Raw genomic sequence first — 26742 nt, 5'->3', positions numbered from 1 at the left:
GGACCTTGTTCAACTGGTTATCCATCTTGGGGAAGGTTTCTTTCTCAAACTTATTGGAATTTCTTGATAATTTACTTTTACAGTTTAGTTGATTTGCATCTGGTATACCCCCTGGGTACTTGATGTTCATTATTTTCTAATAAAACTTATTATTTATCAAAAAAGAAAAAGAAAATAAACATATAAGATTTGATCACGTCTGGAAAGAATTTATGGTGAAAAACTCAATTTGACAAGATTCAAGAAATGCAAGGAAGAGATTGAGCCAATCTTTGGAAGAAAGTTGTGTGGTGCCAGATGATAGTAATTAATGCACAACAATAATGTGGGATAGGAAGAGAGCAAAGAAGAAGCAGTCATTAGCACATTACCCACTTCTAGCTTAGTCAGAAAGTAGGAGGAAGTTTATTGGTTAAGAAGGATGAAGAAAAAGCAATCTGAAGCATGCTAAATGTTTAGAAGGAATTATTGATCTTGTCAGAATTCTGCAGTTAAGCATTGACAGGAATAGAAGCCTTTCCATGTGAAAAATTTTCTTAACTTCATAAAAGCTCAGGAGTTGGTTTCCATGGGAAAGAAGCCATTCATCAGTCTAATAACCAAGTTTCCTCCAGTGTAAAGGTCCTCAACAGGTTCTGTTTTCAACAAAGTCACGCAGATTATTCTAGCCTAGTAAATGGAAGTCCCATTAGAGTCTTCACTAGATTTAGTAGCTAGGAAAGATTGTTTGGGTCAAAGCAGGTTAGAAGAACATGGGCAGTCCCCCTCCCCCCACCCCCTCTTTTCCCAGAAAGTAATAAATAAATGGCTTTAAAATTTACCTCCAACTGTCTCAATATAGATTCATCCAGGATCACACAAGATGCCAAGGTAATAGAAGGACAAAATTTCTCCAAAACACTGACTGTTTGAGTATGATGTGGCACCATTATCTTCATCTGCAAACATCAATCTGGGTCTTAGTTTTATACCAAGAAATCTGAGTAATATATGATCTTAAAAATATATTACAGATATTAAATAGAAAATATAATAACAGGAAATTTAATTTAATTTATATATTAAAAAAATAAAAATAAAACAACTGACCTCAAAATCATTCAATTTGACTTCAAAGTGATCATAAAGATCTTGAAGATGAAAGCTATGGTTGGAAATTGAATTAAACAAATTTCTCAGATTACAAGATTGTTCCTCAAATTTCGAAGAGGGAAAACCCAGATCAGATTTGGATACAAAAGAAAGGGCCCCGAATTCCAATACCTGTCAAAAAAATTGCAACAAAAATAAGACATGAAAAAATATAGAACTTTAACATGTCAAGGTGCAGCCTAGTGGTTGGAGGCTTGGGATGAACTATAAACCCAGACATCTTGAGTTCGATCCCTACTAGGAATTCTCCTAGATTACCTGATACACAGTCTTGGAGAGTGGGATCGCATATCCGTGGTTTACTCCCCAGAGGTGGGTCCAAAGGGCCCTGTCTTGGTGAGGTTCCACATCATCAAAAAAATATATAGAACAACTTTTTAATCTATTTGCAGACAAGACTACAGGAAACATTCATCAAGTACAACAGAATAATTATCACTAAAAGTGTTACTAAAAGCATCTCCTACCATGAAGTATTACTGAATTCTAGCATCACTCTTATTGCCAAGTATAAAATTATAAATACATTCGTAACTGAAAAGAATTAGAACACTTCAATTCTTCAACATAGATATATCCTTTTAACATGGGTAGGAATCACTGTCAAACAACCACCACCAAATCTTTGTCCCAAAATTCATGGATCCTCAACAAACCAATCAAGGTTGGCCACATCTATTATTTTCTACCATTCTAATCTATCCCAAGTCATAATCTTTGTTACTTCTTTATTGACGCATCATTTTTTACTACTATTAATATTATTTTGGGTCCTCAAAAAAATTATTTTGGGTCCTCTTCCACCCTTCTTCATTCCCTCAACTTAAATCAATACACTCTTTTCTCACTGGAGCATTGATCACTATCCTTTGAACATGTCCAACCATATCAAGTGACTCCCCTCATCTTTTCATCAATAGAGGCCACATCTATCTTTAAGCAAATTTCCCCATTTAGCATCCTATCTTTCATTATATTTCCACCTATCCATTTTGACATTCTCATTTCAACTACACTCATTTTATGAATAAGCTGTTTCTTAACAACCCAACATTCTATACCATAGAGCATAGCTGATTTTATTGAAGCCTAATAAAATATTCCCTTTAACTTAATACGTTTTATACAATCAAACAATACTCTTGATCCCATTCTCCACTTCATCTACCTTGCTCTCATCCTATGATTCAAATTTTTTCAATCTTTTCATTGTTATGAACTATTGATCTAAGATATTAAAAACTCTCGAGACTTCCGATGCATCACTATCAAAGTAAAACATTTATTAAAAAAATGGAGGTTTATTATTTTTCCCATTACAGTGGCCCTTCATCATGTATTCATGGTTTACTCCCTAGGGGTGGATCCAAAGGGCCCTACCTTAGTGAGGTTCCACACCATAAAAAAAAAAAAAGGATAAAAACAGAGATTGTTCATTTCTGTACATGGCTACATTATCTTAGCATGGGTGATATCAATAAACATTTAGATTAACATGAAGTAAAATCTAAGTTGCAAACAGAACAAAACATCTCAGCAATGAATTGTTGAAACTCAATAAGGACCACACACACACAAAAGGACTTTGTTGAAGCTACACCATGATTAGTGGAGTCACAGTAAAAGAAGGAAGTACCAAGTTAAATTGTTCAGACACTGCATTTCTCCAAGGAACATTTAGGATGATATTGATGATACTGACATCCCAGATCACTTTCTTTCGACTTGATAAAATGTATCTGCCAAAGTACAATATCACCAATCAGTTATCACCAAAAATTCTAATAGCACAACACAAAAATGTATGTGCAGACACAAACCCACATAGATATAGCTCTTAAATCATAAAAGCAATAAAATATCTCAATTGGCAACAAGAAACTTACTCAGCTTTTGATAACAGTCTAGCATTGACATTGTTGATACCATTCAGTGACGAGAGCAGCTGCAGTAGGTCAGATGTTACTGTTAACATCCACATACTAATTTTTGAATCAAAATAAATTGAACAATGGATGACAGTGAATCTTTCAAAATTTTACATTCATAATTTATCTTTTATAGCAGGTATTCCAACTTGCATACAATTACTCATAAAACTACAGAAATTTCAAGAAATATCAAAGTTAAAAAAAGACAAATAAAACAATAAATAAAGAGGTTCGCTCATACTATACTGCTCTCAGGAGTATCACTAGTTTTTCTTTCCTGTGGAAGGGTATTTGGATGGCTGAAGTCCCACGAAAGGTGGCGTTCTTTGTGTGCACAGAAACCCTTAGGAAAATTTTGACAATTGACAACCTTCACAAGAGGCACATTTTGATAATCAACTGGTGTTGTATATGTATAAGCCATGGGGAATCTACAGATAACTTGCTGCTACATTGGCCTTTGATATCAGTAGTATTTTCTTTTGTCTTTACTTTGCTTAGGCTAGCCCATGTGATGCCCAAATCTGTGTGCACTCTTATGGAGTGCTGGCAAGGATAATTCAGTGCTGTTAAATTATCAATTGTCCCAAAAGCTTAAGCTATTGGGATATGGTAAATTTAATAATTTAAGTATTTAATCAATACTTCTAACAAGCGCCATAGAGCAGCAAAGGTGTCGCGAGCCATGCCTCTTTGTGTCATATGGAACCTGTGGCTTCAAAGAAACAAGAGAATTTTTTATGGATTTGAGCTGTGTGGAGCCTAGATAGTGTTTGATCTGGATTATGACCTGACCAAATATAGAAGTGTTATGGTTTTTTATTGGGAAATTTTTTGAGACTTAGTCCATGGAAATTTTTGGCTTTAGCCCATTGAGGATCTGTTGTGTGGGATATAAATAGTGTTGCTTCAGATTAGGGTTTTGGTGTCTTGTTGAGAGGGGGAAAAAACTGAACTGCCACATCTTGTATAATTTCCATGAAAATAGTGAATCACAACAACTCCATGGACGTAGGCAAATTGCCAAACCACATAATTTCTTGTGTTGTGTGATTGCCTCTGTGTTAATTTTCTTCTGTTTTTCGCATCTCACAAATCTAGGAATTCGTGAATATCCCCAACGCAGGACACTGATATTTTAACACCTTAGTTTCATATTTCCCTGTACTATTCATTGACTTTCATATCCAAATATTAAATGTGACCAAAAAATGCACATTTAGTGTGACAAAGAAAGAAAGCAGCATCCAACAAACAGGAGAGAATGAAGAAAATAAGGTTCTGGCACAAAGCAGTCATCGAGAACTATATATACTTCTTTTCAACTATAAGCATACCAAGGAAACAAATCACCATAATACCTATACATACTAGACTACTAGTAATGGAAGATCACAAAATTTTCTAACTATTATGCAGATTATTGGTTCTGGCCTAATGTGGAAAGGTCTAGAGGTGAAATCTCTGTGTGGTCAATTTTCATGGGAACAAATGATCAAGTTTAGAGTAAAATACCTAGGACTGCATCAAAATCTGATTCATTTCAGGTATGAATGCTGTCGGGCAGTGAATTAGATATTTTAATTTTTAACAGGTAGTAAGATGAGAGGAGGAGAATATGACAACAATACTAGGTTTGTTGGTCAGATGAATCCAGTTTACTTATCTTTGAAAGGGGGAATTTATACCTGTTCTAACAATCAGGAATGACCATCCATGTCTCACATTGACAGGTTCTTAGTTTCCACTTGAATGGGAAGCAAACTTTGGTGATGTAATTCAAAAACTACTTCCGATAACAGCCCTTTATTATTGGATCATGGTGGACTGCATGGGTGGTAAGCACCATTCCATTTTGAAAATAAGTGGATGAAATTGGTCGAGGGCTCTGAAAGATTACTTGCAAGCATCAAATGGAGACGTTTTTGACATTGTATGGTTTAAAAATAGCATATGTTGGAGAAGGTAAAGGGCCTGATGGGAAGGAGGAGATGGTGCTATCTGCAAATGATAGAATGAAGAGACAGGAATTCAAATTTGAATAAGGCTGGCCCACTTGGAGAAACATATTTGAGGAAGACATCTAGGGGACTATAGTTGAAGGAAGGAGATTCCATTAAGTAGTTTTTTCATTGTTTGGCCAATTCCCATAGAAGAGTCAACTTCAAAGGTAATTTTGAGGGTGATAGAGTTGTCCATTCAAAGGAAAACGAAGCAAACGCGGCACTAGTGGGGTTTTATAAAGGGCTTTATACCAAACAATACAGGAAGAGACCATAGGCAGAAAAGTTGTAAATTTCATCCATTGATGAGGAGACTAAGGATTTTTTCAAGATTAAGAGTTGAGAGTCGGGTATAGTTTCCATGATTTGTTACTCTCAGTCTCCTGAATGCCAAGTTGGAGCCCAGATTTCTTGGGAGTTTTAAGAATGGGAAGTTTGAGATTTGCTCTTTTTACAAGTCTTAAGAGGATCTACAAGATTTCAGTTCCCTTGGAGGAATATGTAGAGTGTTAAGGTACATCAACCGTGTTTGGTAAAATTATGATAGTGGATAATTTTTAAAAACGATCCCAGCTGATTATTAATTAATGTTAAAAGTGAAAGAGTAACAGAGAGCCAACGCCTGACAGATCATCTTCTTCATTGCTCAGTATTGAGTAACTTGTGTGCTTTTTTATGCTTTTTTGGGGCTGCTTGGGTTATACAAAAAACAGTGATTTAGATGTTGGAATGTTTACAAGGACATCATCACAGAAACTAGAAGATTTGGATGGCTATAATGGACTATTCAACAAGAGAGGAATGGTAGAACGTTTGATGGTTGGTGTTGAACGGTCTATTCTTGTACTTCAGCAATTAATGTTTTTTTTTAGTAGATGACTATTCTAGTTAGCATCCCTCCACCCTCTATTTTAGACATTTTATAACTTTTTTTATTGATAGGTAATGTAAATTATTATTAAAAATCATAGCCAACCCAAGTACATTGGGAATGTACTACAGACCCAAACTCAATTCAAGGAGAGTATGAAAGAAAAAAGATTTAAGCTCTAGCATAGACCACACACATCCCTCGAAACTTCTGGCATTCATTTCTTGCCAAACACACCACATCAAGCAATGCAGCACAAGCCTCCAAAGAGCAATATTGCGATGTCACTTGAACTTACCCTACCTGAACAACACAATGACCTTATGCGGCATAACCCAGTGAATTCTAAGCTTGAGATTGTAAGTCTTTAGGAGTAGGTCAATTCGCATATTGTAATTTGATCTATTTCCTCTTTTTGAATAAAATTGTTTACTTTAAAAAAAAATAAAAAATAAAAAAAAAAATTTCAACTCATTTTTTTACACTTGTCCGTTGCAATGCTATTATTTGGTTGGAGAAACTGGTTTGGGAAACAATCCTCAGTTGTGTGGAATATGGTGCTGGCATGCTTGATGTGGATAGTGTGGACAGAACGGAATAGTCAGATGTTTTGGGATGTTGACAAATATCTTGATCATTTGAAATCCTTGTTGATTTGTACTTTTTTTACTCGGGCTTGGGGTTTTTTACAAATTTTTAATTCCATTTTAGAGTTCCAATACTGTTTAAGATTTTCAACTTGATGCTTTTGTAATTTATTAAGATACTTTGTGTTCATCATCGTGAACATAAAGCCATCTTCATTTTCAATAAAATTTTCATTACTTATCCAAAAAAAAAAAAAAAAAAGAAGCAAAAACACCAGTTAGAACTGAAGGCAACAAAATGGTGTTATAGACCTTCTCAAAGAATGCACATGAGCTTTGGCTCAAATGGCAATGTAAAGGGTACAGCCCTAGATTGAAGACCCACTTAGTGCGTTTGTAATTAATAATAAAAGAGAAATGAAAAAGACCAGCTAAAAAATGCTTACCCTATCATGCTGAAAACTTGAGGATTTTAACACGTCAAAGAACTCAGTGAAACTCAGGAAGAATTCTACATCAAAAGTAACTTCAAGTGGTTGAAGCATGCCCTGAATCAAGAAGGTAAAATATAAAAATTGTCAACTAGAAATTCAATCATTAGAAATATGTACCAAAATGAAGCTAGATATAAAGACTGAGCACTTATTTTCTTAGATTACTAGGAATACAAGAGCAAAAGATGGAATAATTACCTTTACTGACAACTCAACCTCGCAGTTTGGAGACACATCCACTTGGACGCTACAGGAAGGTTGCTTATGATACAGTAAACCTTCCTCAACAATGGGCTGCAAATAGAGAAGGTCAATCACAAATGGTGGCTCCAATTAGTAGATCATGAAAGGCAATGAAAACCAGAAAAGGAAACTTGAATATAAATCACAGATTTCATAAGATGTCATTAAATTACTTCAGGCACAAATGGCTATTCATATGGGTGATTAAAGGGTTCTTGCATATATCAATATATAGCTTTAGAAGTATCCAATCAAAAAAGGATGTAAATGGAACAGAATCATAACACAAACTGGTTTGTGTTTCAAATGAGATCACATCAACTTCCAGAAAGATGGAAAACTGCATTACGTATAACAGTACTATTCTGCGAAGCAAGAAGCCATAGCAAGAGGCAAAGTGCGCTCAAGAGCAGGACAAGGGAAATAGTTTTCAGATAAAGTTCCAAGATTTGGAGCAAATGCAAACATGATAAAGATATCCTCAATATCAAAAAAGGAGTCAAAATCACAATGAATATTTTGTAAGAATTTACAATTGTAGAACCGATTATCAACAAAAAGCAATCTTGTTCAACTGATTATCAACTAACAGCAATAAAACAATGTAGTGTTAAATAACTAGGGTTTTTATCTTCTATATTTTCTGGGATTAGTATACACAAAGACCTGGTGGTTGCCCATGACTTCATGCTCAACACAATTCTTACACAGGAAAGAGGTGCTGTTTAAGCTAGAACTCATTGGTGTCAGATGTAGGTGTAGCTTCTGGTCTTTTACTTGAAAAATTAATTAGCAGCAGCTGCTTCTTCATAATTATCATTATTTATAGCTTCCATGTGGCAAGTTGTTTGAGAGTTGCAAAATGTCTCAGAATTTATCTATTTCTTCATAATCCAATAGTTACAACGGAGGAGGAGAATTTGAACCCTAGATGTCTTAAAAATACCAAAAGGTGCCAACCAATTGGGCTACAGCCTACAAGGCTCTTGGATCTCAGAATTCTATCCCTTTTCTTTTTATAAGTGGCTCTTAGAATTCTCTCTCTATCAAGGTAAGTAGAAGATAAGGTCCTGTGAAAGTGGCATCATTGGCATGAGGAATCACAAGTTTCAAAAGATCATAAGTGGAGAGCATAAAATTTGGGTTCCAGAGTTGTACATTGCTGAATATATGAGATAAGTTTAAGTTTCAGAGTTCATGATAAATAACAAAAATACTTCGGTAAAAGCCATTGATTTCACTTAATGGTTCAACCAACTTGGAAACAACGTTAGTTGCTACGGAATTTTTATCCAATCAATTAAAGAAAACCAATGTAACCAACAAAAATAAGCTGTGTTGCAACGAGAGACTAAAATTTTCATTCAGCTTAACTTCTTCTTCTTTTTTGACAAGATAACTGATGTGCTCAAAGACCTGTGACAATATTATTCTTGGGAATTGACTTCCCATATTTTTTTTCCTCTACTAGAAATATCCTTTACCATTCTTCTACATGTAAGCCAGCTTGTCCACCAAAGTAGTGTTTTTATACTTGAAATTCCTTTTTTTTTTCAGATCTCAGGTTTTACAAAGCTAGGGCTTAGCCATTCAGCAAAATAGACTTTTCTGGAAATAAAAACTTGGTACCACATGTACTACCTGATCAAGTGACGCAGTAAAATAAATGTTGAAATATATATTAAATTTAAGTCACACAATGAATGATGAATTCTTAGGCCAAACCCATTTGCTGCAAGCAAATGAAACTTTAATAGAGTGCATAAAGAGAAATACAGACCATTTGATTCATCAAGAAAGAAATACAAACCATTTTCATAAGTAGAATGACTTTCTTGCTACATGGACAAACCATCTCCCCTGACTCAACTAGAGCATTGATGGTTGCAGACTCTTCAAAAAGCTTACACTCAATAGTTACCCCAAGAAGAACCAACTCAGCAATTTCTTGTCCATACTTTCTGGTGGGGGGAAAAGCACAATGTTTTTGAATAAATTCAAATTAATAATATGCTTACCAACAAATAAGCAGCAGTACAAGTGCAAGCATATTTATATTTAGTCAACAGATGAATCAGTAAACCCAGATGTTAGCAACAACTTAGCCCAATATGATTAATACAAATTAGAGAAACTAATAAAATAGAAAACAAACAACCACATATGACATGTTCCACTTTTTTTCTACATTTTTAGCCACCAAGCAACAATGCCCACAGCCTCCGATCCATTACGGCTGCAAGTTTGGGCATGTTTTTTTTAAAAGCCCCAAAAAAAGCTGTAAAAAGTTCTGCAACCCATTTATTTAGTAATTCAGTTCATATTAGTGAAAAGGCACAATAACAAACCTAGACGAAGACAAATAGTTTAATGCGAATCTTATGCCCAGGCTGGGCTCATTTATAAACTGTGCCTGACTAACACCTTAAGTTCTGGCTCATTTGCTAAACCATCTGGAGCCCAAGCTGCAGCAACTTCAACTCATAGGTTAGGGAGCACAGATATTTTTATACATCTTAATATTATAAAATAATTTATACAAAATTACCAACATACCCTGCTGCTATGGTTCTCAATTACAGACTTTACAACCATTGACATGAGATACTGATGGTCTAGGAAAGGCAAAAAGATCAGTGAATTAGATGAGAGATGGTGAGTTTGTACAAATTGGATCATGTATATCAGAAAAAGGTTAACTTCTATCATCCCAGATATAGAAACATAAGAAGGAATATATCATTGTGCCTGCATTTCAACAATTACCCGGGAGTAGAGATTGCAATTCATATGATCCTCTCCTTTTCTCCTTTCTTTTCTTATTTTCTTTCTCATAGTTTCCTTATCAATTTAGAACAAAGATTCATACAACATTTCTAAGTTTAACATCAAACCTTTATTTTCTTGAGTTGCGTTTTTGGTGTCATAGATTATGATATAGTGAACGTTTGGATAGAGCTGAAATGATTTTTTAGCTACATCCAGCGTTTTTTAGTGGGTCCCGAGCACTGTTCACGGGATCTGTAAGTACTTTTTTCAGAAAAAACAACTTTAAAACTGGGTCCCACGGCACTATTCACACATTTAAAAATTATTTTGCTACAATATTTTCAGTTTTCAGCAATAAGCGAAATCCAAATAGACCCATAGTTGTCAGTTGATTTCATCTGCTATTTATTTTCCATCTATCAATTTTCTAAAAGATGATAAAGATTATATAGGGGCTGACGTGAGACTATGCTTAATTTTCTTAGGTTTTACTAATCTGATCCCAAGAATGAAAGTCAAACATGCAAATGATCTACAAATAAGCAATTCTAGACCTCAGCGGCTCAGCCAAATGATGATATACCAAACTTTATGCATCCAAGTTCAACTTGGGCTCAGCTCATGCAAGCTCAAGCAGAATACCAATTAATCAAGCAAGTGCAGCCATACAAAACAAACCTAAGTGGTTTATTGAAAGCAGTTAGAAAGGGAAGCTGTTGATTTCACTATCATGCTCAAGAAATAACAAGTTAAAGCATTATAAATTGCAGAAGAGAAGCATCCATCCATACATGCTCTGCAGTGTTGCAGAAATTTGATGAATGCTGAACTTGATTGCACATAGATAGATCTTATCATTCACAACAATGTCTCCATTGGATAAAACTGGAGGATAGAATTCTGTTGCTTCATAAATATCCTGTACAAAAAGTCAGTAACTAGTTTTTGAGAACTGATATACTTGTCCAAAAAAAATTTTAAAAAACTGTTATAAGTATGTGATAAGGATACAATTGTAAAATTGTGATATCAGTGTAATTACCTACATATAAATAATATACATGTGTGTTAACAAGAACAATTTTTTTTACCATTTATAAACCACTTCTTGTCCTAGAAGCTTAAACTAATAGGAAACGGTGAATGTAATCACTTAATAATTATTTTAACACTCTCCCTCGCATGTGAGCAACACACCACCTCAATAAGTGGGCCAGCACGTGGAATTTTGAACATTAAATGGGAGGTAAGTAGAGATAGAGTTCAAACCCAAGACCACTTGCTCTGATATCATGAAAACTACTGCTGGTATTCTAACAACTAGCACTCAATTGGCACATGTACCTTTATAACTTCATCAGAAACAACACCAGAAAATTGACTTGAATCATCTGTTCCTCCAGCACCAAGCACACCAAGGGACAGCCAATTTAGCCATCCTCGGGACTTGCTGGCTGAAGAGTCATCACTTCGTGACTTCTCCACAGCAACACTAGAACCATTTGTTCCCATATCAGACACTGAATACTTTGAGGAAAATTCCTGCACGAACATCAAACAAGAAAAATTAAGATGAAATGTGCAGCTTGCAGAAAACATAAAATATAGCTAGGAATATCAAAGTTTTACCTATGTGTGCTTCTTTTCACAAATGATTACAAAGATCAACTGAAAAACAACATGTGGATTTAAATTCCTATTCTACACATCAGTAGAACTCATACCTGTAGCTCATGTTCAGCAGCAGACCTATAGCTTAAAATATCATCTACATCTGATTCTTTCTCCATTTGCTCTAATTCTCGAAGAATATCTTCATCAACTGACTGGTAATCATGAATTGAACATCAGTGCCACTAGCAGATCAGATACTAAACAAATTCTAACTTAGATGTTAATGCCATATAATAATGACATATGAATCCACATATGGAACCAATAAAATTTCAACAACGGTCCATGTTGGGAACCTTCCATTATATTAGAGGAAAAGCAACAGATAAGTTGAAGGAAAAGAAAATCAAAGCGTTATTTGGATAAGCTTCTAATTTACAACATTGGAAGAAGATAATATGGCTGATTGTGTGTCAGTATTACTATTACTACATCAAATTGCATGCTTAAGCAATATTAAATACTCAACAAGATTTGGTACATGATGTAATTGCACCACAAAGGACATAAGAGACATCATCACCAACATTTAAAGCATCAAACCCTTGGCAAATGTGAGAGCCATTTGGCATCACTTGAAATGTGAAATTCAAAGGACAATCATATCTGCACCGCTATCATTTACAGCCACAAACCCCAACTCCAAACCATACAAAATGGAATGATAGAAGTGCACTGAAAGAGGATAGGGTACAGATAAGACACAGACATTAATACAAGTCAAAATGTTCTTTTGGCAAGAAAGTTGAAGCATAGCTGACATATGTATCACTGTATATGTGTTTATCAAGGAAGAAGAACATCACCTGTTCTTGTCGAAGAAAATCCAGCTTGGTCTTGTACAAATTCTTATACTTCCGACGATAACTTCTGCATTGAGGAATAAAAACTAGTTCATAATTAATATCTTAGCAGGAAAATTTATAATTTCAAGGTCAAGGTGTACTAGCACTTCTATTGTCATTAATAAGAAATAAAATTCATTAAATAAAAGATAGTGAACTCCTAGTACATAGGAACTATATGAGACAAACCTCATACAACAAAAGAACAAAAAGTTGCTCTTACAGCTTGAAATATCCAAAACAAAAAAAGAAGAAGAAGAATAAAAATACAATAAAGTTATTGAACTGATTAGGAAAGTCCAATTGACAAAGCATCTACCCATAGACTCCAATTAATGTCATGACTCATGAGTAACCAAATTTACCTAACTCCACTGCTATAATGCAATTGGCCACATAAATCCAAAGTAAACTTCTCGCCTAATATCAAAATCTTTAAGATCCCAAAGACCCATTCAAAATCTCCTTATTCTTCGTACCACTTTCTTTTCTTTTCTTTTTTTGGATAAGTAAATAAGATTCATTAATAAAGAAAGGACATTACACAAGCACAAGGAAAAATTGTTTCCGCATTCCAAAAGAATTTCAAAAATAGGAACACCAACTTAGGCAAAAGAAGCTCAATGCTGTCAACTGTTCTTGAATTCTCTCTCTCCAAGGCACCACATGAGACAGAGGAACAACATTCCATATAACACTGAACCTATGCCTACAAAACTGCCCTTCCAACAAACAATAAATCCACCACTTTCTTGGGCATGACCCACATGAATCTAGGCAATGAAAACAAAGAGATCACCAATAACTAGCAAATCTTCATAATCATTTCCCTAGGAGAGCTTGATTAAATGAGAAGAGTTTGATTACATGTACTCAGTTTACAAATCCCAATCCACCCTCCTTTAATGAAGAATGCACCAGCCCCCCTAGCTATGTCACATCTATTTTAATTTTAATACAAGCAAGCTGAATAGAAAGAAACTCAAATACACACTCACACATAACTAAAAAAAATGTAGCATAAATTTGGATAGGCCTAAAATAAATTCACAAGTTTATGAATCAGACTATACACTGATTCGGAAATTCGATATGATTCATACAATCCATACACATGTATTGTATGATACATGAGTATATCCTTGATACAACCATATGATACGTATCTTTTTGCCCTTGATTCAACATGTGCATTAGAGATTACATTTCACATACCATTTGACACTAACAGAAATGAATCAGTCTGATAAGTTAAATGGATGGAACTGGCTATGAAGACCCTACTACAAATCTACAGTTATTCATTGGTCACAATGCATGCAACCTTAGAGGAATGAACTTCTGACCTCACCGTCCATATATGAGAGAAAGAGATGTCATTTTTAGTAAGCAGCTATTAATTGAAAGTTTTGAAAGTAGATAGACACTACAATGATTTGTCAAAAAATTTACCACATATATGCCCATTTGTAGGATTTTTTTTTCTTCCGAATTAAACCCGGTTGTAATATGATTCATTGTGTAAGACAGTTAAATTCAAAGTAAGATTACAAACAATAAAGAAATATAATCTATTAAAAATGTGCAAAGAAAGAACACACATACACATTACATATTAAAAATGCGCAAACTAAGAACCAAATCAAACAAATCACATGCTTGTTGACAATGTGTAATGTCTAGAAATTACATCTCAATAGAATGTATACTTACAGTCGCTGTCCAAGGTATCTCCACGAAGTTTTCTTTAATTTATTACGAACATCTGATAAGACAGATTCTTGCGCATAGTGCCACCACAATATCTGCCAACCATTGAGTTTTCTTGATAAAGGACTACACCAGGGACGATAACGTCCATACCTACATAATTCAATAATAACAGATCAAATATATTCCACTCTTGAGCTTCAGATATTGATGACGCAACCATAGCATGGTACAAAAAAGAATATCCTCTAAGCCAAAGCCCAAGAATAAGTGTCTATGGTAGTTAATTAGGTTTTGTTTTATATTTTATTTGGTTATTCTAGAGTCAAGGCTATTTTAGTAATTTTACAATTGTTGGGTATGGGCCATGGGTTTTATTTTATTAATAAGTCTTATTTAGTTTATGGGTCTCTATGTATGGGCTTTGGTTTAATTCAATTAGGTTTTGATTTACTAGTCAAACTAAGAGTTGCATAATACTACTAGTACAAGAAAGAGTCTTTTATATACATACATACATATATGTGAGGAGTGTGGAACTCAATGTACATGAAGGAGAGAGTTGATTATTAAAATTATTGAGTGTTTGAGAATATAGGCACGTTGGCCTTTGTGGTTCCCTTCTCCTTTTCTCTTCTTCATTCCGTTTTCTTCTTCTTTTCCTTCTCTAATTTACTGTTCACGGATACCTGAACATCCTAAATTTCTCTCTCTAATTCCTCTTCTTTACAAACCCTAAACCCACAACAAACACACATAGGCAAATCCCAGTTTGTCTTACATCATGTGTTTACTAACACTTGCAAGTTACATCTACAAATGTCACCAAAGTATGGTCAATAAAGCAGAAATGACAAAAACAAAACCAACATTTCTATTCCTGATCTTCCCTAAAGTGTAATTTGTGCATGTTATGTATGTGTATCTCTGCAAGTATATATGAGTGTCAGGCATAAAGAATTATTACCAAAAATAAAAAATAAAATAAAATAATTAAGAGGAAGGGGGGAAACCCCTTAGTGATGCAGGTGATCCTTGACCAAACCCAAATGTATTAACCTTCCATTTCCATGCCTTCCCACGCTACAAGAATTTTTTTGATAAGTAATAATATTTATTCAACAACAAAATTTAGGTACAGTAATTAGGTGCTATTCCTTAGGTTTCCCTCCTAAAATTCAATTATGTGGCTTTTTTCTCATAGGATGGAAGTATATTTTTAGTTAAGTACTACCACATGGCTGAATTTTTAGAGGGGAACCTAAAAAACAGCACCTAAGTTTTTCTTTTTAATAAATCAACTTATTTATGAATCTGAAAAAAGACATGCAAACATACAAAGTTAACTTCTAAGGTGTAACATGTCCATTATTAGCATACATTTTTTTAAAACAAATCATGTCATAATACCAAAACCAACATAAGATGTCAAACCAATCATAAGCAAATCAAGTCAAATAAAAATTTTGCAGTGATGCCAGCTAAAAGCAAAAATCTAAATAAAGAAAAAAAATTCCAATTTAAACTGTTAAGATAGACAATCCACACTGAATAACTTCTCAATAAAATTATTACAAAAATGTAATACAGAAAACAATATAAATGAAATAATGAACTTACCTCTCTCTCAAATGACATGTGCCTAAATAATCCCACAACACCAAAATTTGCTGCAACTGAACCTCATTCAACGATATGACCTAATAAAATCATAAAAAGCAAATTACAAAGAGTAAAATGCCAATTAAAATTATTGTAAGCTTTTTCTAATTAAAATTTAGAAAAAAAAAAATCAAAAACCAACCAAGCCAGTTAACTCAGCCGTCATAGAATATTGTGGTGCATTGTTATCAAGCTTTCCTGATCTGTTAACCTACATGAAAGAACAAACATTAGTATCATCAATACAAAAATAATTATCAATATATTTTTTATATAATGAGAAATGAACTTCTTTTAAAGACTTACAAAAACAAAGAGACAGAAAGGGAAGAAGAAAAAACAAAAATAAAATAAAATGTCAATATTCCCCAATTGAACAAAGCAGCTCTTTTTTTTTTATCAATAAGTTAGACACACTCAATTGGTTTTGAACCCACGACCGCACCCTCCCTCCACCCATTCTCATAAAGGGAAGAAATGCCATAGAGCTCATTGGCAACAAAACAACCACTTAATGGTGCCACAAACTTGGCCTTTTGTTTTGTTAAGTATCAAAGTTCAACTGAAAACCCCAAATGGGGGGCAACCCACATACAGAGGAAGTATACTCAATGGCGCCACCCATAAAAAGGAAAAAATGATGATTGCATATAAAATTCTTAAGTTAAAAATGTCAATTAAATCTAAAAGAGAGATTGAGAAACCATGTAAAGGCCTATAGAGAATCCATCTTGAAATGCCTGTTATTACTCTACAGCCATACAGACCACATCAAACAATAAGAAATTGCTCACCAAACAACTAGGTTCTTTCCCATTCAAACTTTATAAGCCAAGAAACCAACAAGTCAACCATAAACTCAGGCATAACCCAATGCACTTAACAAAAGAAAAGACTGAGGAGCAAAGATTCCGTGCAATGATCAATGGAAGTAGCAAGTGATCTATGAATTATCCATCCCTTCTAAACATATAAATAGCAAATAAGAATATAACGAACAGTGTTCTGTTTTTACAAGTTATCAGCAGTTAAGTAGCAATCTAGGGCTGTGTTCCAATTAAAGAAAGGGACCTTAGAAGTTGTTCAAAGTCCGTATGAAAGAACAATCTGTACAACCGTCCAACTTAACATAGGAACTTCTGAACTTCCATCGCATCTTATACTCCCCAACACCACCCACTTGTGCCCAATATACATCAGCCCTCATAAGAAATCAACCCCATGCCTTACCCCCAACTCAGACACACAAGCAGGCCCTCAATCATTGATTACTTTCTTGTGGGAGAGAGTGCAGATTTCTATACGGATAAAATTTAATTACAAAACTGGCTGTAGCTTAATGCTACAAACTCACTCAATAAAATAAATATTACTACATATTTTGAAAATCTAACCATTGAATTGTATGTTCTTTAGGCTCTTAATACACATGTCAAATTTTGTGTCAATCGGATATTATTTATTATATAATCTATAAGCTTATATTTTATGCGTAATTTTAAATTACAAAAACTTACAATTTAAAATTTTTATTGATAATATAGCTATTGATATTTAATTTTCTTGAAATTTTGCAAACATGGAAGATATAAAAAGGATAAGTAATCTAATGGTTAATTTGTCAAAATTCACCTCTTATAAAAAGATATTAAGTAAAGTTGTAGCTTAAAACTACAACTAATTTTGTAGCTAAATTTTGTTCTTTCTATACCATGGGCATTATCATTCACTACAAGGGTATCAAACAAGTTATGTTTCCATTGTTATCAAACTATTTGCCTTTTTTTTTTTTTTTGATAAGTAAGAAAGATGTAAATTCAAAAAACTGCTCTACGCAGAAAAAGCATAAAGCAAAACAGAGAGTACAAAAAAGAGAAAAACAAAAATACAAAGAAACTTAATTACAAAGGAGAGAGCTAAGGAACACAGGGATAGAATCACTAGATGTGAGTCCCCAAGCCTTAGACCAATCAGAAAGAGAGCCACTAAATGAAGCAAGCAGCAAACTGTTTGCCATTTTGATATCTCCAGGTCTTATTTTAATCTTTGGCTTCTATAGCATCGGTTGTCCTACCTTATCTCAGCAATTTTTTTCCTTATTTTTTTTTCCAATTTCTGCATCATGCTACAAGAATCAAAACATATTTCAAATAAAAAATTTGTAATCAAAACCAAGATTTTTTTTCCAATTACTGCATTATGCTACAAGAATCAAAACATATTTCAAATAAAAAATTTGTAATCAAAACCAAGATTTGACCACTGAGAAAAGTCTCAAAGGCAACTTAAAAAAACATAAATAAGAGAAGGGTCATATTAACGAGTGCCCTTATGACAAGAGTTAATAATCCATTTTAGAGAAGTTTTGACACCACTTTTATGGGAAATGAAAAAAATTGTCAAAACATTAATTGCTTTTTTTTTCTTTTCCTATAAAAACTTTCTTTAAATGGATTGTTAACCATTGCCCTTAAGGCATCCGTTAGCATTTCCCATAAGAGAAACACTAATGTCAAACACCAAACTACCCCTCCATAGAGTATCCTAACCATCACCTCCACTTCTGCAACCAAATGGACCAATTTCAAGCAAATTGATCAAGGAGAAACTAATAATCCAATACGAAAGGAAATAAAGCAAACAACTTTAAATTAAGTAGTAAATAACAAAATTATATAGAGATGTGTCAGAAAAGGAAAAACTAAAAAAAGTTACAAGGATTTTAAGCTAAGATCAGTTTGAAATCCTACTGCATCAAGTCTGGACACCCAACTTCTTACTGTGCCTTGAATAGGCTGTCTACCACAGACACATGAAGTATAACATACAAAAAACCAGTCATATAAAATAAAATTAATTTGTCCTCCAAAAAAAGGAACAATAGGACTGCAAGGATGTCTAAAACCACTTAAGAGGAACATATCCAACAAAAAAGAAGGAACAACAGGACTGCAAGGATATATAAGTCATTCGACAAACAAATCACAAAGCCAAAAACAATCTTCTAAAGTCCAAGTTACAACTATGGCCCAAAAATACAAAATGGACAAAAATATAGTGAATGAAAGATTGTAAATCAAATTTGCATACCAAGAGAGACAATGATACATCACAAGGTGCCAATAAGGAGTCACAATTTTTCCCTCCAGATTCTTCATTTCCCCGTAATTTGGAGTTTCCAGCATTTTCCAGAGTCATCAAGTCCATTGTTCCGTGAAATGTGCGGCAATAAATTTCCAAACCAATAATCTCCACAATTTTGTTGACTTGGTCCCCCCTTACCAATCCATTATATGACCTGACATTTGGAGAACAATAAAATTAACTGCCAATTAACACTAATACTAAGCACATATCATGAAACTATAAAAGATTCTCAGCCATCCCTAATCTTCTTTTTTTTCGGTATCATGGAACCTCGCTAAGGCCAAACCCATGGAGAGTAAACCCCAGGTATCAGGAAAGTGAGGGTATGTCATGAGGAATTGAAACAGGGCGCTCCTATTTGGAGTGGAATTTGTCCATTACCCTTGTCCGTTCCACTCAAACCCTCGTGGGCGCCATCCCTAGTCTTTTCCTAAGATTAAAATAAATAAAGAAAGAGAGAAAGAAGAAACAAAGTGATGAAATTTAAGAGAACATCAAAACTAGAATACAAAACTAGGGCGGCTAAAGCTAAGGTAACCAATATGCACATCAAAAAAGAAATTAGAGAGTTTCATTGATACTTTTTTCAACAAATACTTCAGATCCAACGTTCTAAGCTTTATGTTTAAGCCGTAGCACTAGACAAACACAAAGAATGGAGCTAAATTTAAATCCATGAAATCCAATTTATCAAAAAATAAATAAATTCATGAATTCTAGAAGTAGGACTTATCAGCAATTTCAGTAACAGAAATAGTCAAATAGCATGGTTCCTCACTATACCGTTCGGTCAGGTGAATGTTAGCATCTTAAATAAATGATACAACTACCAGAAAACATAAGAAACGAAAAAAATTACCAAACAGGATTTTGCTTCATAATCGTCAAGCTGGAAAGCTTTAAACCCAAAGTAATATGTTCCTGGGAAACATTTTTCAACAGAAAAAATTGTACATGATTAATCATGAAGAATTAGTCAGAATGGTAATTTATAAAGGTTCACTTCCATTTAAATATACAAATAAGATTGTTGAGCTACAATTCAGTCCTGCTATTTGTTTTCTTTAAAATAAAAAATAACTAAATAAATAAATGTGCACCATCAATTTCACCTTCAATTGCTTCCATGTTTCATAACAAGAAATATGAGATAAATCTTCTCTTTTTTTCTTTTATTATATATATGAAAGTTGTTGATAAATAACAGATCTATGTATACACTACCTATATGTTATATACAGTCCGCATATCCAAATCATATTAAGGAGACACTAACATTGAACTACATTTAAGTAGTTATTGTTGACATAAACTATGGTACTGCAACAAAATAAAACAAATCTTAACACTTAATCAAGAAGATTCAAATTCTCAACCCAACTTTTAAGTAAACTATATATATATATATATATATATATGCAAAGAGCAATTTTTTTGGATAGGTATATATATGCAAAGAGCAATTAATGCTGAAACTAGCAATTTAAATGGTAGCATTTAAACAAAACAATAAGATTGCTCCAACAAAGCCACTAATGAAACTAATATATGACTTATAACCAAAAAGGTAGCCAAGAGCCTTGTAGCCCAATGGCATTGTCTGGTCTCCTTTATAAGGAGGATTGGGTGGGTTCACATCCCCCCACCCCCATTTGTTACATTTGAACTATAAAAAATAAAAATAAAAATGCAACACAAAAGGTAAAGTGAACAAACAGGGAATATGTCAAAGAAATAGATTTACCAAGTCATTCTGCGTATCCTGGTACACAACATGAAAATTTCTGATGGTGACTCGGATGCTGTCAAGAATCTAGGGTGGAAAACAAAGGAAATCATAAATATGAACTCACAAAATTTCAGCCCAAGTGGAAAAAGAAATAACAATCAGACCAAAAGTAATGTCACCTTTGCAGTAATGTATGAACTAAACCCAGCCTGATTATCTGCACAAAATGAAACAACAGATAAGAACTGAATGTCAAAACTACATTGAGAAACTACTTCCAAAGAAAAGCTCACATTATCATGTCCTCTCCTAAGGTGCATTAGCATAAAGTACTCTTTTGGGAAGCCTAAGAGCAAAGCAAGCACTCTAGGACATTCAAGAAGCCTTTTTGGTTCAAGACTAGGTGTTCAAGGTAGTTAATTAGGCCATTATTATTTTAGTTTATTCTACATTTGGATTTCCTGTGTGGGTCAAGAGTATTTTCATAAACCTAGTAACTGTTGGTGGTGTATTATGATCCTACTGTCCCACATGGATTAAGTATAAACTTAACCATGTATTTATAAGCTCTTAAGCACCCTCCCCTTGCAAGCCGGTTTTCAAGGGTGAGTTTTATCCATAGGTTTGCAACATTTGGTATCAGAGCCAATCACCACCCCGAGTAATTGGGTGTAACTCATTGAGTATGGGATCAAATGAGTTACGGCTTTGTGCTTGGATCCCAGAAGGGGTGACCTAGAGGTTTAGATTAAAATAACTGAAGGTGAGTGGAGCCACCTAAAAAGAAAGGCCTACCATTGGGTCAATGTCACTATAGTGAGCCGTGGACATCGACTGTGGAGCGTGGTGGTATGTTATGATCTTAATATCCCACATGGATTAAATATAAGCTTAACTATGTGTTTATAAACTCTTGGACACCCTCCCCTTGCAAGCCGGTTTTCAAGGGTGAGTTCTGCCCATGAGTTTGCAACATTTGATATCAAACTACGAGCTATGGCAAAGTGCTTGGAAGTAGTTGATGTGTTCAATCTTCAAGATACTTTGGAGTATTGGGTTAATAGCCGATTTCCCCTCATGAAGGTCATTTCACAACAATACCTTGTGGGCAAGGTGTTTTGAAGAGAGGGGGGGGGGGGGGGGGGGGGGGGGGGTTAGGAACCCCTATATGTATATAGACAATAATTGTTGTAATGTTGCATTTAGTTATTTAGTTGGTTAGTTAGTTACAATTCCAAGCATGTTAATCACATGTTGGAATTATTAATGCATATGGGGGAAAAATAGGACCATTAGGATAAGATCATGTAGGCCAATAAAATAGTTTTATGGTTTTATAAATACCTATTTGTAATCATATTTCCATCATTGGAAAATAAACCAATTGATTACTTAGTGCATTTCTTTTCTCTCTCTCTCTTAATATTTCTCTATGGAGGATAACTACCTCGAATTAAGTCAATTTCCCACTAGGTTCCCAACATGGTATGCTGATGTTCAACACCACAAGTCTTATTGTATTAGTATGTGTCTTATTTAGTTGATTAGTCTGTGTATTTGGCATTTAGGTTAGCTTAATTTCTTGAAAGTTGTTGCCAATGAGCTCTAACACAGATATCACCTCCTCCCTGGTCAAAGCAGGTTGGAGGGAGAGGTCGTGGATTCAACAACCATCAAGTGCGTGTGTAACTTACCACAACAACAAAGCCTTAGTCCAAAAAATTTGGAGTAGGCTATGAATCCTCAACAGATTAGTTAGGATTGGTCACATGTATTCTTTTCCTCTATTCTTTTCTATCTAAAGTCAAACCCTCTGTTACTTCCTTAATTGACATGTCATATTTTATCACTTCTACTAATGTGATTTTTGGTCTTCTTCCACATTTTTTCACTCCCTATAAGGCTGTAAATATACCAAGCTATTTATGAATAGCTCGAACTCAGCTCAGGAAAAAACTTGTTTATGTTCGTTTGTTTAAATAACAAGCCAAGTTCAAGCCTTAGATTTAGGGTTGATTATTAAATGAGCCAAACTCAATCATAATAATGTGTTCGTGAATAAGCTCATGAACATAAGGGCTTGATTTAACGATATATAATTTTATATTTTTAAATGTATACTTGTCTAAAAATATATTTATATAGACTTGAAATTGAATTGCATAAGTTGTTTAATAGGTTCATATATTAGTAAATTATTATTATTCGTAACTTATTGATGATATAAACAGTCTATTTGTAATAAAAATTCATCAAATTGCGAATAAGTAAAACATTTTAGTCATGGTTTCACAATATATAGGAAAATAATAAGTTAATCAAGTAGCTCGTGAGCAAGCTCAAGCTTGCTCAACAAGAAAATGAGCCAAGCTTGAACATAAAATCATGTTTGGTGATGAGCTCTAGCTCGGCTTGTGTTTTACAACCCTAAATTTGTCCCTCACTGCATTTTCTTAAACTCACTGCATTTTTTTAATAAGTAATAAGTTTTATTGATATCAAAAATGGAACACCCTAGTACATGGAGTGTACAAAGGGTCAACAATTCAAGTACAAAAATTACAAGAATCAAGGAAATCAAGAAAAGAAAAGAATGATTGGTTTCGCATAACAACCAACCAATCCAATAAAGTTCTAAAGAAAAATAACTTGAGATCTGGTATGGATCTCTCATTATCTTCAAAACACCTACTATCTCTCCCTCCAAAGACACCACATTAAGAAATGGGGAACAATTAACCAAATATGACAATTTTGATGACGACCAAACCTGCCTTGCCAACAAGCTAGAAGCCCCACAACAGATTGCGGCATAGCCCAGCTTACTCCAAACACCATAGACCACAGATCCATAGCAACCGAACAATGCAGAAAGAGATGGTCAATCGATTCACCATTACATTTGCACATGTAGCACCAATTTAGTATCCAAACCTTCCTTTTTCGTAAATTATCAATTTGTCCCTCACTACATGTGTAACTCTCTCTCTCTCTCTCTCTCTCTCTCTCTCTCTCTCATATTGGCATTGCCTTTGGTTTGTTAGTTCCTTAGGGAACTCTAGGGTTTTGCTTATTTGAGCACCCTAAAGAAATTCTCCATTTGTTTCCCTCTCTTAAATTTATACTTTGTGTGATAATCAAAAACTAAAATTTATCTATGGCTAATAATTTCGTTGTATAATGTATGCATCCAATTGTATTATGTAACTAAAAAATAAAATATTAATGTGGTATTACATTTATACAAACCAAATAATTTTTCGATAGGTATGTAAAAAGATTATTTAAAAAATAAAATACTACAAACAAGTATACAGAATGTTTACTAAAAGGCAAGAAGTCAATTAAAAGTACAATAATCTAGAAACTTGAGTAAATTTGAAAAGGAAATGGCCACTAAATGTAGTCATCCAATCATACAAAGCATTTTAAAAAATTAGCTTAAGCTCCACTTTAGTACGTTTGACTCCTTCAAACATCCGATGATAAATTGAATGTTGTACCATATCTATAAGAACCAAATAATTATGGAAACTTGAGACTGAACGTTAAATAGCTCACCAAATACACGTCTTGATAATTTTGCCAGCTCTGCTGCAGCAAGTTTAGCCTTTTTTCCAGCAAATTCTCTTTTTTCGACTGCATCCAAATTCCACTACCACAAAGGAAAAATGACTGCCCCATAGGAATTTTATTTTAAAAATAAGAGTAACTAGCCCCATAAAAATATAATAATAAATTAACATCTTCCATGAGTTTTTTTTTTTACTTTATTTTAGAACATAGAAGCTAATAAGAAACATAGTATTACATGTAACATCAGGGCTTCTATTTTTCCCCATATTGTCAAAAAGAGCCTTTTTTTTCAACAAAAACATGGAAATTACCTCTTGATCATCCCGCTGGGATGCACAAACAAATACGTCCTCTAAAGTAATAATGATGGATTCTCGGCCAAGCATTGTCCATGGAATATTAATGCTTAACTTACCAACCCGACCTAAAAAAGAAATCCATGGTTAGATGTAATTACAAATAGCTAGTACAAGTTGCAAGAAGCTTTGCTGAGGGAAACTTTTTAAAAAATTAGAACATATACATCAGGAAAGCTGAAAGAAAGATAGCTAACATATATATACTACCATTTACCTTTCATTTGAGCCCCAAAAAAAAAAGAGAAGTAATGTAATCTTTATTGATATCAGAAAAATTGAGTCACCCACATATACAGGGAGTATACCACTAGGGACCATACAATCAATAACACAAATTACATGAATCTATCAATTAATAACTGAACATAAAGACAGACTATGTAAAACTGACATCTAATCCAATAAGGTTCTAAAGCAAAATAATTTGAGGTCAGGCATAGTCCTCTCTATGTCCTCAAAACTCAAATTGTTCCTCTCCCTCCTTATACACCACATCAAACAAAGCGATGAGCATCAAACCAAAAATTAAAACACATCAAAAGCTATTTTTATATTGGTAATTAAAATTATGTAGAAGGCATGAGGAGCTGTTTCTAGGTTAAATAAAGGTTTTAAATGCATTTCAGTCCAATATTCTGAATATGTTACCTGCCACTTAAAATCTAATTAGCCAGCAGATTCATTAAAAAAGTAGGTTTGCAATTACTTTGCAACCAAGTCACATCTCAAAATATTTTCCACCCTCAATGTACTTCCTTTTAATTGTAATTTCATACATCTGCCTTTCCCTTTTTTTTATCATTTTTTCTCTCACTGCTACCTCCATTATAAAACCACTGAAATCTCCTCAATTAGAGTAAATATTATTCTCTAAACTCTGATTTCATTTTTAATGTCCCACTGCTAACTTTGGTCGAAAACCACCAAGATGCCCTCATGGTAGAAGAATTATTCCCTTCCAAATGCATTCATCTTCATTCTTAATTTTTTACATTCAAATGCTCAACTTGACATTAAAAAAATAAATAAATAAATAAAATAACATACTTCAGTTCCCAATTTGAAATACATTCAATTATAAATGTGATACTGTGATGGTAAGAGGAGGAGGTTACAATACCTTGCTTTAGGGCAAAAGGCAACTGGAGATAATCGAAGGCTTCAAGATTAAGCTCTACATTTTCTAATTCCAACGAGAATACTTTCCCTACACAAGAAGAAGAATTCTAATATTAATGGATAAAAACTAGATAACAATATTTTTTCAGGTGCTACAAGAATATACTCAAAAAAAGCAGGAATATATTAATGGTATTTCAACGTTTGCACTGTTCTCTGATACTTGGTAGTAATACAAAATAAAAACGTATTGTAGTAAACCCCCAAATGAAGGAGTAAGTATATGCAATAAAAAATAAAAACAAATAAATAAAATAAAATAAACTGAAATCGATGGAGCTTAAAGTAGGAGTTACACTTGAAATGAGACAGCAGATTTTTATTCCAATAAAAGCATACTGTAGTAAACTCCCAAATGGAGATAGAAAATTGCAAGAGTTCATTTTTCAATTATGATCACCTAAACAACCCAAATGCCAATATTTTTTCACATTTGAAAAAAGTAGACAACTTTTCTAAAGAAGAGCCCCCTGGACTCGCCTCTAGCGAGTAACTAAAACCTACAGGCAACTAACCCCACTTGCCAAAACCAATTATTGGGTAATCCAAGAGCACTCACCCCTGACAAGGGCCAACATTTTTTCTAGTTTAATAAAGTAGAAAACTTTTTCTAAAAAAGAGCCCTCTGAACTCGCCTCTAGCTAGTAAAACCTACAGGCAACTAACCCCACTTGCCAAAACCAATTATTGGATAATCTAAGAGCATTCAACCCAGGCAAGGGCCAATATTTGTTTCTCATTTAATAAAGTAGAAAACTTTTTTTCTAAAAAAGAGCCCTCTGAACTCACCTCTAGCTAGTAAAACCTACTG

At 33.9% G+C, this 26742-nt stretch overlaps 1 protein-coding gene across 6 annotated transcripts in view; it reads right to left on the bottom strand.

The window, feature by feature from the left end:
- LOC126721029 (uncharacterized) overlaps positions 1-26742 on the bottom strand; it is a 58213-nt gene that overhangs the window by 26248 nt on the left and 5223 nt on the right. For 4 of the 6 annotated variants that reach the window (XM_050423983.1, XM_050423986.1, XM_050423985.1 and 1 more), the window contains 21 exons: positions 25873-25959; positions 24705-24817; positions 24379-24472; positions 20997-21034; positions 20833-20901; positions 19948-20009; positions 19032-19239; positions 16084-16152; positions 15900-15979; positions 14283-14432; positions 12531-12594; positions 11775-11876; positions 11395-11592; positions 10842-10969; positions 9092-9242; positions 7237-7332; positions 6991-7092; positions 3039-3097; positions 2789-2891; positions 1090-1263; positions 822-938 (listed from right to left, as the gene is read on the bottom strand). In XM_050423983.1, the coding sequence (XP_050279940.1) occupies positions 822-938; positions 1090-1263; positions 2789-2891; positions 3039-3097; positions 6991-7092; positions 7237-7332; positions 9092-9242; positions 10842-10969; positions 11395-11592; positions 11775-11876; positions 12531-12594; positions 14283-14432; positions 15900-15979; positions 16084-16152; positions 19032-19239; positions 19948-20009; positions 20833-20901; positions 20997-21034; positions 24379-24472; positions 24705-24817; positions 25873-25959 (2264 nt within the window). Of the gene's footprint in view, positions 1-821; positions 939-1089; positions 1264-2788; positions 2892-3038; positions 3098-6990; positions 7093-7236; positions 7333-9091; positions 9243-9629; positions 9760-10841; positions 10970-11394; positions 11593-11774; positions 11877-12530; positions 12595-14282; positions 14433-15899; positions 15980-16083; positions 16153-19031; positions 19240-19947; positions 20010-20832; positions 20902-20996; positions 21035-24378; positions 24473-24704; positions 24818-25872; positions 25960-26742 lie in introns of those variants that run through there. The other 2 variants (XM_050423984.1, XM_050423987.1) reach the window with 2 other exon arrangements.

Source organism: Quercus robur, chromosome 4, assembly GCF_932294415.1.
Source record: "Quercus robur chromosome 4, dhQueRobu3.1, whole genome shotgun sequence".
Taxonomy (NCBI): domain Eukaryota; kingdom Viridiplantae; phylum Streptophyta; class Magnoliopsida; order Fagales; family Fagaceae; genus Quercus; species Quercus robur.
Note: the sequence above shows the minus strand (reverse complement) of the source record. Positions and strands in the feature narration are given on the sequence as shown.